The sequence below is a fragment of the Aphelocoma coerulescens genome, chromosome 2 (genome assembly GCF_041296385.1).
Source record: "Aphelocoma coerulescens isolate FSJ_1873_10779 chromosome 2, UR_Acoe_1.0, whole genome shotgun sequence".
NCBI classification, from domain to species: Eukaryota; Metazoa; Chordata; class Aves; order Passeriformes; family Corvidae; genus Aphelocoma; species Aphelocoma coerulescens.
This window is the reverse complement of record NC_091015.1, coordinates 104,780,987-104,799,265: the sequence shown is the minus strand read 5'-3', so window position 1 is coordinate 104,799,265 and position 18,279 is coordinate 104,780,987. Positions and strand designations below refer to the sequence as shown.

The following is an 18,279-nucleotide window of genomic DNA, read 5'->3' as shown; positions in this document are numbered from 1 at the left end:
CAAATTTCACATTTCCTTAAAAAGCCAGTGATAAAAATCCAGACTGGGACATGTCTTGGACAGGGGATAACTTTTCAGCCAGTGTCTTGGTCTGTGGTGTACCTGCTTTCACACCTTCAGAAGTGTCTGTTTCCCACTGGGACAAGAGTTGCTCCAATCCAGAGACACCTTGGTGGTTCTCTGCAGCAGTGATGCTCCTTTAGAAAGGGCTGGAGCCAGCTGTTCTGCACCAAGGGCAGTGAAGTAGAACAAGGCCAGCTGGACATGGAGACATCCTTCAGGGGAGACAGCTTGGGAAGTTTCTTAGATTCCAGCTTTTTAGTTTCTGCCTTGGACTTAACTAGTATTCCTCAAAGTGCTTCCCAGAATTACTGGATTTTATGTGCGTGTGTGATCCGAAGGGACAGATTCCCTAGTGGGAAGAAATGGGGAAGCTCTTTTGAGCCCAGAAATTTGGGGCTCTTCTGTTTTGTTTCTGAAGAGAGCACATCTAGTTATCATCCCAGCCTTCTAGGGAGGGAAGGTTCAAGGAGTAACTGATGGAAGTCTTTTTCCCTTGTTTTCTTAAACATAAGTAACTTTCACAGTTCATCCAAGGCTGTTGGATGAGGTGGCTTCTGACACTGGTCATTATTCCTGATCTCCCTCCTCAGCCAAAACCAATTCCTTGCTTTTTGGGTGATGACGCCCAAAGTGCTTTGGGAGAAGTCCTTGTTTTGGTGCGCTTATGCCATGGAGACCATTGGTCTTTCCCCACATATTTCACACCAGGAAAGTGTTCAGAGTGTTGCTGAGCTGTCACTAATGGTCTGATTGATTATCACTTGACAAACAGTAGCAGCTTCTCTGTGTGACAGATGTTTGATAATTGCACAGTTGCCACTTTGCTGCCTTCACCCTTACACCAGACACTCTACTCTGGCTGAGGCACAGAATCACAGAACAGTCTTGAGTTGGAAGGAGCCCACAAGGATGATTGAATCCAGCTCTTCAGTGAATGGCCCATACAGGGACTGAACCTGCAACCTTGCTGTTATTTGTACCATTCTCTGACCATCTGAGCCAATCTCAGGGTCACCTGGAAGTAACATCGTAACAACTTTTTTTTTTTTTTTTAAATTTTTCTTTGGTTCCTCCAAGTTGCTTCTTCAGAGTTACTGCAAGACATAGTGTTCGACACAGAAATCAGTCATTACTTGTCTTGCTTGAGTTTTTCCACTCTCTCTCAGCTGTAAATGGTGAGATGTAGGGTAAAGTTATGAGAATGTCTGACTGTCAATTCAAGACTTCTTCAAATAAGTGCTTCAGCACAAAAAGGAAGACTTTTGATGTTAAATGAGACAACTAAGCAAAGGGAACATATTCAGAGGCAGGGTTCATCTTTGTGGGGAACTTATCGAGGGAGATGCAGTATGATCTGCTTCAGAGCTGGGAAGAAGTATTTGAAGCCATCCCAAGGATGGCCTGAAAGAAGGAGGCAGCTAGAAAACAAAATAGAAAAAGGCCATCCAAGTGGAGAGACCCCTGAATCATAGAAAATGAGAATACAGAAATAAAATCACCATCCCCTTAAAGCTGTATAAAAGTGAAACAGACAAAGAGTTGACCTAGTATTTTTACTTAATTTTAAATTCTGTATTAAAAATTAATACATTAAACTCTTATAAAAGTAAGGCACATGCAAAACATGTTGTGCAACTTCTGACTTTCAACTCATATAAACTAACAAGCATTACTTTAATTTGGCATTTCTAAAGAGTCATTGCTCCCATGCAGGATATGTGTAAGAGGTTATGTTTGACATTGCACCAGTTAAATCTAGATTCTGTGCTTTCTGTACTACAGTAAGCAGAGATGGTCATATCATACAATAATACAAAATAAAAACCAACTCAAGTACAGATTCTGACAGTGATTACCAACATACAAAATTTAAGAATGTGATGTTACATCCATTATAATACATCAGTGATCTTATTCAGTAGAGGATGATTTGGCAACTCCAGTCTGTGTAATGCCAGTGTGCGATTCCTGGTTATCAGTGTCATACGATGCTGAAGACCATGGAAAGATACTGCTCATAGGACACCTGAATCCAGCCATCCTGATCAGTATCATATCGTCGGAACACATCAGTCAGCCTCTGAGGAGGAGAGAAGAAATAATAGACATTTTTGTTCTAGGGGAAGGTTCAGACTGCCACATACTCCCCTTGCCACCTGGGCTTCTACAGCTATATGAACCCTTTCTGTTCAACCCCTTTGTAGCCATTTTACAGTCTTTATATATAAAGATAGCTCTTTGCCAATAACGATACATTACCTAAGGCTACCTAGGCACTTCTTTATAGACAAGACAATACAGACTATTTATAATTGGCACGGGGAAAAACAATGTCACATTTGAGTCAGCTGGAAACAGAATCCAATACGTACCTTGTGCATATCTCACCTTCTAGGCAAATGTGCTTCCTGTGCCATTGCTATCTGAGCTGTCACTGTATAACCCCAGAGCAGTATGGACAGTGGACCAGAACAACTACCAGCACAGTTTCATTAACATCAGCTGAGTGATACTGCATTTCAAAGCCCTTTTAGCAGAGTTCAAGTCTGTAACTAATTATAACTGCCTTATATTACAAATAAATACACAGGTGACTGATGTGTCTAAGTAACAGAGATACTGCTTTTACAGGGAACTGCTTTCCCTCCAGGTTCTCTCTCTCTCCCTCTCTCTTACTGAAAGGTTGTGGGGCTTTTTGTGTATTTCTACCACTATCCCTGCAGGAACAGCTCTGAAGTCTGTATTAAACTAACAGACACTGTGAAACAGTGAGACTATTTTGCACTTTTTTGTTCCTCACCCATTGTATCAAATTTACTTGAGAATCACAGGAATTACTAATGAAGACCAGTACACAAAGATGTTTCTAGCACTTGTCATATACTTAGTTCAAATGGTTTATTATAAATAAAAGCAAGTTTTAGATCCACTGTTAAAGTGAGAACCAGAAAAGCTTAGGAAAAGGTAATTTTTTTTCAATTGACATAAAAGTATTGTCCTGGGTTGAGGTGTATTCTATTACCATCCTCATGAGCTGTTGAAATCAGGTGGGGCAGTGTCTCCTTGCCTCCTCCCCCCAGACTATCTTTCTGTTAATGGCCCATCATTGTCCTGCTGCATGACTCAGAGATAACTCCCTCCGGACCATCTTCTGTTAACGAGCCTAATCAACACCTGGCCTCATGACTCATTACCCCATTGTGAGATGCTCCACCCAGAGGGAGGAACCAAGCATCCCATCATGGATATAACTGGGACTCTGAGCATCAAAGGGACTCCACTGGATTTCCAGAGGACAGGAGCTACACAGCCACTGCTGGATTTTCTGAGGAAGAGCAGACCCCTTCTACTACAGGATCACCACTTCAGAGGATTGCAGCCACCATTCCACCAGACTGCTACCACTACCCTGCCTAACAGGGACTCAGGTTGTATCTTGACTCTGTCAGTGTTTTCTTTTACTTTCTTTTCCTTTTCTTTAATTTCCATTAAATTGTTATTCTGACTTGGTGCCTCTCACTGGTTTGTTTTCAAACTAGCACATAATTTGGCGCCCAACGTGGGGCTAGGCTGCTGAGAAAAGTCAGAATTACAATTTTGTATTGTAGAAGCCATCTACTCACTATGGTGCTCAACATGCTTACATGGGTCTTGTACCTAGCTCTCTATATTTTTCCGCACATGGGGACCTATCTGCCGATTGTAATGCTCCTGTGTAGACCAGGGTATGGTATAAAATTTGCTTTATTAGTGTATTATGCCTACTGCATGATAACCTCCGAGACAATGAACATAATTCGGAATATATACTCAACTTTGTCTGCCTGTCCTACTTTAGGCTGCTACATCTGGGGCCTCAACAATCATACTCAGCCCCTGGGGGGAGGATTAAAGAATGTTTTTTTCCAGCCTTTCAGACCGGACACAGCAGTTTTTGAAAATATTGAGTTCCCTGTGGATGTTAAGGATGGCATAATCTTTTTGGCAGTTCTTTTCTCTTTTTTCTCCATGACCTGCACTGTGTACACTATGCTTAGGATCAGAGCTATGGCACAGCATCCTCAGGATGAGAGGAAAAAAAGGAGCCAAGCAACAAGCACAATGTCTACACCGATTGTCGCAAAGAAGAAAGGAACCAAAAGCAAAGTGACAGCATCCATCTCTACTCAGACTGTCACAGAGGAGAAAGAACCCAGACCCAAGACCACAGCGTCCATGTCCACGCAGACTGTCACAGAGGAGAAAGAACCCAGACCCAAGACCACAGCGTCCATGTCCACGCAGACTGACACAGAGGAGAAAGAACCCAGACCCAAGACCACAGCGTCCATGTCCATCCAGACTGACACAGAGGAGAAAGAACCCAGACACAAGACCACAGCGTCCATGTCCATCCAGACTGACACAGAGAAGGAAAAAACCAAAGGAGCTGTAAGCATCTCCACACAAACTGTCACTGAACCAGAACAGCCTAAACCGATTGCAGTTGCCCCCGTTCAGAAGAAGAAATCAAAAAGCAAGTCAGTCCGCATAGTGACTGACGAGGATGCAGCAGGACCTTCGCACCCAGCAGAAGAGGCAGAGCCGGAGATCATCACTCGGTCACTATCCCTGGGTGAGCTGCGTGACCTGCGGAGGGAATTCACGCGCCAGACGAACGAGCCCATCCTGACCTGGCTGCTCCGCATTTGGGACGCTGCAGCCAATGACACCATTCTGGACGGAAGTGAGGCGAGGCAGCTGGGATCTCTGTCCCGGGATGTGGTCATTGACCAGGGGATCGGGAGAACCCAAGAAACTCTCAGCCTCTGGCGGCGACTGCTTACAAGTGTCAGGGACAGGTACCTTTGTAAAGAAGACCTCCAGGTGCACCAAGGAAAATGGAGCACAATGGAACAAGGTATCCGGTGCCTGAGGGAATTGGCTGTGCTGGAGATAATTTTCTCAGAAGACGAGAGATTTCCTAAGAGCCCAGATGGTGTCCAGTGCACGTCACAGATGTGGTTGAGGTTTGCACGCCTTGGACCAGAGATATACTCCCGTTACCTGGCAACGCTGCAATGGAGGGAAGGCGAGGACAGGGTGGGCGTCCTGGTGAACAAACTGAGGATTTACGAGGACACCGTCACAGCCCCGTTTCGCACCCATGTCTCATCCGTGGAAACAAGTCTTTTGGCTGAGCAAGTCCGGAGTTTGATTGAAGAAGGCCATCAGAAATTGAAAAAGGAACTTAAGGAAGAGATTTACCAGATCTCGCCAGAACCAACAAGAGTCTCTGCCATTAGGAGCCGGCGTCCCCCAACCAGGGAGAGAGGATACACCCCACGAGGTAATCTCTGGTTTTTCCTTCAGGAACATGGAGAAGACATGAGTAAGTGGCATGGAAAACCCACCTCCTCCTTAGCAGCCAGGGTACGTGAACTAAAGAGAGGGACAAATACCACAAGAAGCGCATCTAGAGTCAACATTGCTCCGGTCTCTCGCACACAGAACTCCAGACGATACCAGAATGATAGTATGACTGATCCTCTTGAAGGGACCTCAGGAACATACTCACCGGAAGGGAGCAACATGCACCAGAACCAGGAATAGAGGGGCCCTGCCTCTAGCCAGGTAGAGGAAAGGGATAATCGGGTCTTTTGGACTGTGTGGGTCCGATGGCCTGGCACAGCTGACCCACAAAAATACACGGCTTTGGTTGACACAGGCGCTCAATGTACTCTGATGCCATCAAGGTATGTGGGAGCAGAACCCATTTCCATTTGTGGGGTGACAGGAGGATCCCAGCAGCTGACTGTACTGGAAGCTGAAGTGAGTTTAACTGGGAATGAGTGGCAGAAACACCCCATCGTGACTGGCCCGGAGGCCCCGTGCATTCTCGGCATAGACTATCTCAGAAATGGATATTTCAAGGACCCAAAAGGACATAGTTGGGCTTTTGGGATAGCTGCTGTGGAGACAGAAGATATCAGACAACTGAGTACATTGCCTGGCCTCTCAGATGACCCGTCTGCCGTGGGACTGCTAAGAGTTGAAGAACAACAGGTACCAATCGCCACAGCAACAGTACACCGTCGGCAATACCGCACAGACAGAGACTCTGTGGTTCCCGTCCATGAGATGATTCGTAAACTGGAGAGCCAAGGGGTGGTCAGCAAGGCCCATTCACCCTTCAACAGCCCTATATGGCCAGTGCGTAAGTCCAACGGGGAATGGAGACTGACAGTGGATTACCGTGGCCTGAATGAAGTCACACCACCATTGAGCGCTGCTGTGCCGGACATGTTGGAACTTCAGTACGAGCTGGAGTCCAAAGCAGCGAAGTGGTACTCCACTATTGACATTGCCAATGCCTTCTTCTCCATTCCTTTGGCAGCAGAATGCAGGCCCCAGTTTGCTTTCACTTGGAGGGGTGTGCAATACACCTGGAACCGACTGCCCCAGGGGTGGAAGCACAGTCCCACCATTTGCCATGGACTGATCCAGACTGCACTGGAAAAGGGTGAGGCCCCAGAACATCTGCAATACATCGACGACATCATCGTGTGGGGAAACACAGCAAAGGAAGTATTTGAGAAAGGAGAGAAAATCATCCAGATTCTCCTGGAAGCTGGCTTTGCCATCAAAAGGAGCAAAGTCAAGGGACCTGCCCAAGAGATCCAGTTCCTGGGAGTAAAGTGGCAAGATGGACGACGTCAGATTCCCACCGAGGTTGTCAACAAGATCACTGCGATGTCTCCACCGACCAGCAAGAAGGAAACACAAGCTTTCCTAGGCGCCATAGGTTTTTGGAGAATGCACATTCCTGAGTACAGCCAGATTGTGAGCCCTCTCTACCTGGTTACCCGCAAGAAGAACGATTTCCACTGGGGCCCTGAACAGCAGCAAGCCTTCGCCCAGATCAAACAGGAAATCGCTCATGCGGTAGCCCTTGGCCCAGTCAGGACAGGACCAGAGGTGAAGAACGTGCTCTACTCTGCAGCCGGGAGCCATGGTCTGTCCTGGAGCCTCTGGCAGAAGGTGCCTGGTGAGACTCGGGGCCGACCACTGGGATTCTGGAGCCGAAGCTACAGAGGATCTGAAGCTAACTACACTCCCACAGAGAAGGAAATCTTGGCCGCCTATGAAGGAGTCCAAGCTGCCTCAGAGGTAATCGGCACAGAGGCACAACTCCTCCTGGCACCCCGACTACCAGTGCTGGGGTGGATGTTCAAGGGAAAGGTTCCTGCCACGCATCATGCCACCGACACCACATGGAGCAAATGGATTGCTCTCATCACACAGCGTGCCCGTATTGGAAACCCGAATCGCCCTGGGATTCTGGAAATTATAACAAACTGGCCTGAAGGTGAGACTTTTGGATTATCTTCTGAAGAAGAGGAAGAGCAAGTGACTCGTGCTGAGGAAGCCCCACCATATAATGAGCTACCGGAGACTGAAAGACGTTATGCCCTCTTCACTGATGGTTCCTGCCGAATTGTAGGCACTAACAGGAAGTGGAAAGCTGCAGTATGGAGCCCCACACGGCAAGTTGCACAAGCTACCGAGGGACAAGGTGGATCGAGTCAGGTTGCAGAGCTTAAAGCCGTCCAGCTGGCTTTGGATATTGCTGAACGAGAGAAGTGGCCGAGGCTCTATCTCTACACCGACTCGTGGATGGTAGCTAATGCTCTGTGGGGATGGCTGGTTCGCTGGAGAAAAGCCAACTGGCAGCGCAGAGGGAAACCCATCTGGGCCGCTGAGATTTGGCAGGACATCGCCGCCCGAGTAGAGAAGCTGACCGTGAAGGTTCGACACGTGGATGCGCACGTACCCAAGAGTCGGGCTAATGAAGAACATCGCAACAACGAGCAGGTGGACCGAGCTGCCAAGGTGAAAGTATCACAGGTGGATCTGGACTGGCAGCACAAGGGAGAACTATTCCTAGCTCGTTGGGCCCATGATGCCTCTGGTCACCAGGGGAGAGATGCAACATACCAATGGGCCCGTGACCGAGGGGTGGACCTTACCATGGACAGCATCTCACAGGTCATCCACAGCTGTGAGACCTGTGCTGCAATCAAACAGGCCAAGCGGGTGAAGCCTCTGTGGTACGGCGGACGATGGTCAAAGTACAGGTATGGGGAAGCCTGGCAAGTTGATTACATCACCCTTCCCCAAACTCGCCAAGGCAAGCGCTACGTGTTGACCATGGTTGAAGCAACCACTGGATGGCTGGAGACCTACCCTGTGCCTCATGCTACAGCCCGGAACACCATCTTGGGCCTGGAAAAGCAAGTCCTGTGGAGACATGGCACCCCCGACAGGATCGAGTCAGACAACGGGACTCATTTTAAGAACAGCCTCATCAACACCTGGGCCAGAGAACACGGTATCGAATGGATATATCATATTCCTTATCATGCACCAGCTGCCGGAAAAGTTGAACGCTGCAATGGACTACTTAAAACCACCCTAAAGGCACTTGGTGGGGGAACCTTCAAAAATTGGGAAGCGAACTTAGCGAAGGCTACCTGGATGGTCAATACCCGAGGGTCCATCAATCGAGCTGGTCCTGCCGAGTCCGAACCCTTGCACACAGTGGATGGAGATAGAGTCCCTGTGGTACACCTGAGAGGTATTTTAGGAAAGACTGTTTGGATTAATCCTACCTCAGGCAAAGGCAAACCCATCCGTGGGATTGTCTTTGCTCAAGGACCTGGTTGCACTTGGTGGGTAATGCAAAAAGATGGGGAAACCCGTTGTGTACCACAGGGAGACCTAATCTTAGGTGAGAACGGTGTGTAGGGTTTCATTGTATATATATATATATATATGTATGTGTATTTAGAGTTTAAGAAGGTATTGATTTGGGATGATGTAGATGGTAATAGAATAAGGGGTGGATAATGTCCTGGGTTGAGGTGTATTCTATTACCATCCTCATGAGCTGTTGAAATCAGGTGGGGCAGTGTCTCCTTGCCTCCTCCCCCCAGACTATCTTTCTGTTAATGGCCCATCATTGTCCTGCTGCATGACTCAGAGATAACTCCCTCCGGACCATCTTCTGTTAACGAGCCTAATCAACACCTGGCCTCATGACTCATTACCCCATTGTGAGATGCTCCACCCAGAGGGAGGAACCAAGCATCCCATCATGGATATAACTGGGACTCTGAGCATCAAAGGGACTCCACTGGATTTCCAGAGGACAGGAGCTACACAGCCACCGCTGGATTTTCTGAGGAAGAGCAGACCCCTTCTACTACAGGATCACCACTTCAGAGGATTGCAGCCACCATTCCACCAGACTGCTACCACTACCCTGCCTAACAGGGACTCAGGTTGTATCTTGACTCTGTCAGTGTTTTCTTTTACTTTCTTTTCCTTTTCTTTAATTTCCATTAAATTGTTATTCTGACTTGGTGCCTCTCACTGGTTTGTTTTCAAACTAGCACAAGTATATCTCCTTTCTTACCTGTAGAACAACACAGCATTGAATAAAATCATCAAAAGCAACTTGTCCTCTTCCTTGTCTGTCAAATTTCCGAATAAGGATATCGTAGAATTGATCAGACAGTCGGTAACCTTGGAAAAAGAGAAATACTTTAAAAGGTTTCAATTACTGGAGTCCTTCTATAAAAAGAACAAGGTTGTCTAGCAGGCATGTGTAACAAAACCAGAAAACAGTAAAGAGTTACAACGATTTTTTTTTCCTAGTATCTCTGTTAAACTAAAATGCATGCAATAAAACCCATGCTTAATAATAATTATGTACAGAGTCATGGTAAATATAATTACAGATTAAGGTGACTGTTTGATTGAGGGAATGGTTTAGGGCTGCAGATCAAGTCTTTACAAGTGAAGTGACAGGAGTGAAAGTTCCTTAGGCATCAGAATGCTCTGGTAGCATAGACAGCTGGCTTTGTTTTAAAAAGTGGCAAGTTCAGTCAAGTACCCTGTAAGGTCAGACTTTGCCTGAAGCATTGGTAACACTCTCAGAGCATGTCACAGAGGAGACTGGAACTGGATGTGTCAGGACATGTGTGGAATATTTTTTCTCTATTTAAGGAAAAAGCTCTAAAAAACATGTGCTGCTGGCATGGACATCGTTAGAAGGTACCTTATACCTAAAAGGAGAGCTGCCCTTCACCTGCCTCATTTTTAGTCACACATGTCAGAGCAGTACAGTTCTGCAACAGTAACGGTAAGCAGCTCATTCTATGACATAACCCAGTCATAAAAACTGTAATTACAAATGAATTACCAAAACCTGTTAGTGCTTGCTTTAGCTCATTTTTGTCAATCATTCCAGAATTGTCTCTGTCATACGTTCGAAAGACGTTCTGCCAGTCTGTGATGTACTTCCAGACTCCTGTGAATTCATTGAAGTTCACACCCCCTTTGTTTTCTCTGTCAAACATGCCTGAAATAAAAAGTAAGAAACACATATAAAACCTTAGTCATACTACTCAGCAAGATCTGCCAGGATTTTAAGAAGACAAGAAGGCTTTGTGGAAGGTACTGAAGACAGAAAAGAAACTGCTAAAATGCAAGTGATAATTTGGAAAGTTCTGCCAAGAAAAAGCAAGCAGTCATCCAGTGAAGGAAAAAACGATAAAGCAAGAAAAAAGAGTACCAGAATGAATCACAGAATGTTTATTTTTCCTGGGTTTTCATTTTCAGTTCAAAAATACTGAGAGCTTGATTGATCATCCAGTGATAAATCAAAATGGGCATTGTGGATTGTTCTTTTCTAAGGACACATTAAAAAGTCTTATATCTATTCCCAAGTGTGCTGGGATATTCATCTGCATTTGACTTACTGATACTGTTATCTTTATACAAAGCATGTCACATGGTGATGGAACTCGGACTGCTGCTGAACTTATTGAAAACAAAGCAAAAAATGTAGTCCTTGGATTTATGAACTGTGTGATAAAAAAGATTTGATTTATTGTGCTTGAGTCTTTATCCTTCTACCACCATCACCTTTCACACTACTGGCGATTATTTTAGACACTAACAGAATTTAGGCATTTGTAAAGCTTCTGTTTGGTATTCTGGAGCAAAACATAGGCTTAAAATGCAAGACAGGAAAAACTACTTCCAAAGACAAGTTAGGTAATATCTTTTTAGAAAATTTGAGATGACAATCTCCTCATGCCTAAATTACATTTACTATCTAATCAATTATGCAGTAACATTCTCTCAGGCTACTTCGACAAGTGCACGTGTATGTATGCAAAGGGCATTCCTGTAGTAATCAAAAGGGAAAATAATTTCACTTACTACTGCTGGGCACTCTGAGGAAAAACAAACAGTGTAGCAATTGAGACCATTCTCAATCATCTGAACACATCACAAAACATTATCTTAGGACTGTGTCACATCACACAACTACACTCACCAAGAATTGACCTGACTGTTGCTGGATTAAATGGAGTCCACGTGCCTGAAACAGAAAGAATTACTTAGTTCCTCAATACTAAGCAATGTTTAAAAAAAGTGCAACAAAACAAAAAAAAAAACTGTTAAGAACAGTGAATTCCAAGCTACATGACATGGAGCTGGCATATTATAAAATATGGCTGCTTGGAAGTAATAATGTTCTTGACGATTCAGAGATTATTTCAACTAGAGCTTTACAAATACCACACAGACCAGCATTTTTCAGGCTGCAACAAACAAAACTAACAAACCTTGGAAGATCTAAGAGGGACTTTTTCATCCCAGGCTGTCAGGAAGTATTGCATAAAAGGCAAGATCTAAACTGAAATACCTCTTTTCTACTGACAGGAGCAGAAGTGTTCTAAGTTGTAACTCAATCAAGGTCTTATATCTGTTCCCAGATGGGTAAAAACCCATCTCCTCATTTCCTTTTTACAGGACTACTCCAGGGCATTTAGTTTCTGACAGAAGTAAAAAGAAAGGGTTCCTAACTTGGCATAACCATACACTGCAATTGAGAGTTGTTTAGTACAAATCCCACCTCCACTGCTAAAACAATTAAGTGTTAGTTCGAATTAGTACTTTTAGAACAAGAAATGTTGCTGCTTGAAAGGGCCTGAGCAGTAGTCATCTGGAGAGGAGCTCTGTACTTCTCTGAGTATTTAGAGGCTAGTCATTATGAAATAGTTTTCACTTGGTTGAGAGCATTCCTGAGCACTAGGAAGCATTAAGCTTTAAAGAAAAGAAATCCTGTGCCTCATCTAGAATTTCACCATCGATTCTCTAGAGCCTGCGAAGGAACCAGGAGGGACGAAGCAGCACATACTAAACTGGCTGTGATTGCCTGCAGGGCCTCAAGGAATCGGTGAGACCACAAAGGAGTCGCTGAGCCGAGGGCACTGCGGAGGTGCTCCCAGGGACACGTCAGCTGACCACAAATCCCAGCAGAAGGGCCGGCTGGGATCCAGCACGTCGGCTTTGCTGGGTCAAGTGCAGTGGTGCAACTCTACAGGGAGAGCCCTGCACTCTAGGCAGGTCCTGTGACTATTTGCACATAAAGAGAAATGTAAGCAGAGAAAGAGAAGAGGAAAAATGACTCTAAAAATGCTTAAGCAGTATTTTAGACAGAGGACATCAGTACCTTAGAGTTGTATGTCTCTTCACAAAAATAAGAAATAATGGAATTAATAAGGTGCCAGCACTTAACACTGAACAAAATAAGAAGAAAAAGTGAAAATACAGGCTGAAAGTTAACTTATTTTATCTTGAAATATTCAAGTGACTCATATAGATGCCACAGAGTGAAATCTGAGCAACTCCAGAGGTGAAGAACTGTACTGATTTCAGCCTGTTCCAAGAAACGGGGAAAGCTGTTTCTGTCTCTTCTCTCCTGGCTCTACTGTTAACTTCCCACAGCAGCACAGAAAAAAACAAGAAGGAAGCATAGGATTTTATTGTGCAAACAATTAGACAAAGTGATGATCAGCCCCTCCCAGGTAAGCACATTGTTATCTGTATAAACTTCACAGGTTGAAAATGTCAAATTGTCAAAACCACACTGAACTTCAAATTTCAATGAGCACGACGCAGACTTTTTTAATGTTTTAGAAATAAACACATAATATTCTTTTAGCCCAGGTTAAATTGCAGGACAGCCACGCACAACCATCCACTAGAGGATATATTTTAAATATAATATAATATAATATAGTGAGTTATTTGTAGTGACTTTGATGTACAAGATCTAGAATCTCTTGGAATGCAGGAAGCTTACAGTTCTATAAATATTTTGTCTAACAGTGAATTCACTTGGTAGGCATTCTTCATAATTGCAAAGCACTGAAACTGCTAATCTACACTGTAAATAAGGAAAGAAATAAACTCAGATAGTCATCACTGCCTATTATTCTTAAATTCAATCATATGAGGACATATTTAAAACATATGAAATTAAAAATGGCAGGTTCATATGAAAAGATATTTAAAATATATAAAATTTAAAACAACAGGTAAAATTAAAAATGACAGGTTCTCACAGTTCTAAACAGCACTGTAATGTAAATGAAAATGGTGACTTAATTTAACTTAGTTTTTGCTAAAGATTTTAGTCAAAATTTTAATTATGGATCAGGTCTGGCAGCCACAATACATAGCTTTTAATTTATCAGATACATTATTAAACAAATATTCTAGTAAATCCAGGTCATTTACAAGACTGCAATTTTACTAAATAAAGCCTTATCAATTTATTTCAAGTCAGGCAGTTACTGACAAAAACGGGCCCTTCAGCCTGTGTATGCTGCAGCTCACATCAGTTTAAGCCCTCCTCAGTCACAAAGCACAGGAAGGATAAAAGAATAAACTTTGGGAGAAAGGAAACTTGGTATGGACTCAGAGATGGACAAACAGCCTGAATATGCCCTTTTTCAGATTTCCAAATGGAAAAATCCCCACAGAGTACAAACCTACCCACCCTGAGTCATGGGAGGAAAGTAAAAATAGGCTACTGGAAAAATGTTTCATTTTTAATTTTGTTTCCATGAGTTATTATCAATACCCTAGTTATTCTTTGAGTATTACAACAAGGAACTGACAGACTATTAGGAAGTTTTAATACTAGATCTAGAGTGCATCTTTCTTCTCTGTTAGGAAAAAATGCCAAGCATACTTTATTTCCTGCACCATACTGTATGAAAAATAAATTATGTGCAGTGAAAAGGCTGGTTGTAAACAGCTTTGTCCATGTTATACACTGATCCAGGTTAAAAAACAAAGGTTCAGTAGTGATCAGCAAGGAATATATAAATCACTGGTTATGATTTCTAGGAAGCAGAGCTGGAAAAAAAATAAAGGGATGTGCATGCCTTCATTCCTCAGAATACAGATCAGTAATGGTTACAACAGATATTCAGTTTAAAACAAACAAAAAATCAGGAGGATTGTCCATTTTTTCTTCCCTTTTCAGCCTTTTGCTGTAGATTAAATAGTATTCATCAGTGGTGGGAACACTTCCCACCCTCCTCCGTACAAAGAATGAAGGCATCGAGTAGCCACTGTCACAACAAATTTAACATGAAATTTACGATGAACTACCTCACTGCTCATTTACAGACTTACCATTGGATAATGCTTGCTGGAGTTCATTATCAGATATTATTCCACTCCTGTCTTTATCAACTCTGGAAAAAAAACAAAAACACGTAGTAAGCTTTAAATGGCTGAAATTAACAGGTTCCACTTGCTGAAGACTTCAGCATTCTGGTTCTTACTCATCAGGTGAGATTAATCTTTTCCTGAAAAGTCACTGGCACATGATAAAAGCTCCAAAGAAAACTGTAAGGCTTACTCATGAGTGAAGAGATGCACAGAAACACACACTGCCAATGAAACAGTTTGGGCATGCTCTGCACAAAGAAGTATTTTTATTTATTTCTGTTTAAGAGAACTGCAGAGCACACATGCTGGTTAAATCCACAAAATGCTTAATGTCACAGTAGTAAGCTGTTTGTTTCCCAAACTGGAGCAACAGGTTTGGCACCCAGATTCTCTCACATGTTGGCAATGGAGAGGAAGTCACTAATGTGACCCAAGTACTGAAAGACTCAATCGACTGCCAGGCCTTGGCCCCTTTCAAAGGGGGTCAAAGAGGAAACAGCACAGCCAGCTTCCAGCTTTTACTGAGCCTTCACAGTCTATTGTCCTAAAGAGTCAAGTTCTATGCCAAAATGAATGAATGAAGTAATTTCTGCCTAAATAAAGAATGATCATCCCTTCTTTAGAAGGGAAACTGAAAGTGGTAGGGACTTCCCTCCATCTCATACAAGGATGTTCCCCTTGGACTGATCGTTTTTATTTTCCCTCATTTACTACCACTCCAAAGCAGAGTCCTGCTCAGCTGATCCCTGTTCGCAGAAGCTGATTTTCTTTTCCTTTAGTCCTTGCTGTCTTTTTCTAAACACTTCCAGTTCATTCTATTGCTTCCTTCCCCATCTCCAAGAATTATGTAACCTGCAACAAATATATGCAACACTGAAATTGCAAGCCTAAGTTGCAAAGATTTCAATAACAAAAGGGTATTTCCCTTTTTTATTCTGTTTCTCTTCTTAGTATTGTGAACATTTTTGACCTTTTATGAGCTGCTACCAAGTGCTAAGCTGATATTTTCATGAAAATGCATTATGACCTACTTATCTTGCTGCTGAGCATCATCAGTCAGCACATTCCTTTTATAAACAAAATGATGCAAAATTAAAATGGGTTTTCCTCATGGACATCAGATTCCTACTCTGGATTCCACTTGACATATGGGGCTCACCTGTCACACAGGGATCATGATCTGGCCATGACTGGCTGATACAGCCCAGTAATTCAGGACTGTAAGGTGCTCCTGCAAGCTTTCACAGGACTCAGTTACTGCAGGAATCAGCAAACCTCACCTGACTATTCACTCTCTTCTCACAGAATCACAGATCCACGGAATGGTTTGGGTTGAAAGGGATCTTAAAGATCCTCAAGTTCCAACCCCTCTGCTGTGGGCAGGGACACCTTCAATTACACCAGGTTGCTCAGAGCTCCATCCAGCCTGGCCTTTAACACTTTCAGAGATGAGGCATCCACAGCTGCTCTGGGCAATCTGTTCTGGTGCCTCACCACACCTACAGTAAAGAACTTCTTCCCACCATCCAATCTAAACCTACCCTCTTTTTCCCCAGCTGCTCCTGAGCAGATTACATAAAGATCCCAGGAGAGTTCCATCTGTCAGTGTGGCGGATGACCACACACACGCCCTTCAGTCAGCTTTCCATCCACTGGAGAATGCTTCTATTCATTCTACATTTACTGAATTTCTGTAAGAGCCTTTTGATAGTGTTGGGAGTATTTTTGGAAAGCATACAGATTATGCGAATTTCTCCAATTCTAGCCATCATATCCATATCCAATCCTTACCAAACATATTCCAGGATTTATACAGTAGTCTGCCAGACAGGAATACTTTCAACAAAAGCTGTACAACTCTCCTAACTACATTATTTAAAATTATTTTTACTGGTTTTCCTGGTGCAGAAGTCAGATGGTTGATCTATTCTTTCTGGACCCTTTGAAAAGGGAAACGGCTTCATGCATGCCTCTGCTGAGTTCTCAGAGGAAGTTGTTTTACAGCAGGCTGGGTAGGTAAGCAGCTGCATTCCTGAGTCACTCCGTAAATATCAGCCAGTTTTAGAAACTTAGTACTGTTTATCTACTGCTTAACCTCTTCTTGCTGCTGCCTGTGTCAGAGGATCTGTCTTGACTCATCTCCCATAAAAATGGATCCAACGTAGGCACCTCCCCAGTTTCCTCAACATGACATAATTGCAAAATCACCTTTGGCTTCTTTACTGATAGGAGGATCAGTGTGTTTGTTTAGCATAGGCTTGCTAACTCCCTTCCTGGTCCCTCTGTTCCAGGTGAATTCAAGAGAATATTTCAGTTTGGTTGGAAAAGACCTCTGAGATCATCGAGCCCAGCCTGTGACCCAACACCAGCGTGTCAACCAGACCATGGCACAAAGTGCCACATCCAGTCTTTCCTTAAACACCTCCAGCGACGGTGACTCCACCACCTCCCTGGGCAGCCCATTTCAATGTCCAATCACCCTTGCTGTGAAGAAATTCTTCCTTAATGTCCAACCTAAACGTCCCCTGGCGCAGCTATGCCTTCTCGTTGGTAGCTTTAAAGTTTTCCTTTAACATTTATGAGATTCCTTTTTACAAGCCTTCCCTGTACTGCTACATTGCTCCTCCAGACTTTACTATCCTTTCTGCAATCTCAGGTTAAAAATTACTTCAGCGCTTTCATGGTTACCTTCTCGCTCCCATCAATCCCCTTTACCCTTGTTATAAAATACAGCCACACTTATTCCTCCTCAGCCCCTTCTTACAGATTCCCTCCCACAGGGAAACCAGCACGGTGTTTACAGCGCTGCCAGCCGCCCCAGCAGCCAAACCCCGCGCTGGAAGCCCCGGGCCGGTGACCGGATTCCCGCAGCAGCCGACCCTCTTCCGGCACCTCCCGCTGCCCGCTGGCCGCCGGGCCCGCTCGGGCGGCGGGGCTCACCTCTGGAACACGTTCCACAGGAAGGAGGGGTCGGGCAGGCCGCCGCCGCCGCCGCCGTTGGGCCGGTGCGCGTACCCCGCCGCCATGGCCCCCGCGCGCGCCTGCCCCGCGCGCTTCCGCCGCCGGCCGCCCCTGACGCAGCGCGCCCGTGACGTCACGGCCGGGCGGGCGCGCGCCCCGCCCCGCCCCGCCCCGCCCCGCGGAGGGGAATCCCGGGCGGCTCCCGCGGCACGGGGCGGGACTCCGGCCGGGAGGGGCCCGCGGGGCACTGCGGCACGGCTTTAGCGCAGCGGGCAGGGCGTGCGGAGCCGCGCCCGGGGAGTGCCGGCCCTGTCCCGCCACGAAGGCTCCGGCAAGGGCAGGAGCCGTCCCTGTGACCGATCCCCGCTCAGAGGAGCTGGCTGGCTGGTCCTGGGGGGGGAAGGAGCGTAAGTTGAGATGCCTCCGCACTATCGCTGAGGGATACACAGAGAAACAAAGCCCGCTGAACTGATTCCCTTATACAAGTGAGGATTAAAGCACACAGGGAAAGAATTTCAGGTATAGGATGGAATTAGAGTACAAGCCAACTTAGTATCACCTCACTGGTCTTTAGCGGAATTCTTTACTGAGGGCTGAACACAACCCTCTGAGAAAGAGTCAAATCCCCCTCCCTGTACCTACAACTTCTAGGCAGAGTTTATGGTCCCA

At 44.9% G+C, this 18,279-nt stretch overlaps 1 protein-coding gene across 2 annotated transcripts; it reads right to left on the bottom strand.

Annotated features, from left to right (window-relative positions):
- Nucleotides 1–1,602: 1,602 nt before the first annotated feature.
- On the bottom strand, nucleotides 1,603–17,709 carry PDCD6 (programmed cell death 6). Of its 2 annotated transcripts, none has more exons than XM_069004249.1 (6): nucleotides 17,590–17,709; nucleotides 14,611–14,672; nucleotides 11,453–11,497; nucleotides 10,310–10,468; nucleotides 9,521–9,630; nucleotides 1,603–2,143 (listed from the first exon to the last, which is right to left on the bottom strand). In XM_069004249.1, the coding sequence occupies exons 1-6, from the start codon at nucleotides 17,673–17,675 to the stop codon at nucleotides 2,045–2,047; spliced, it is 561 nt and encodes a 186-aa protein (XP_068860350.1). In that variant the 5' UTR covers nucleotides 17,676–17,709; the 3' UTR covers nucleotides 1,603–2,044. The 2 variants fall into 2 exon arrangements, with proteins under 2 accessions (XP_068860350.1, XP_068860351.1); XM_069004250.1 differs by having other exon boundaries at nucleotides 10,316–10,468.
- Between the last annotated feature and the right edge of the window lie 570 nt (nucleotides 17,710–18,279).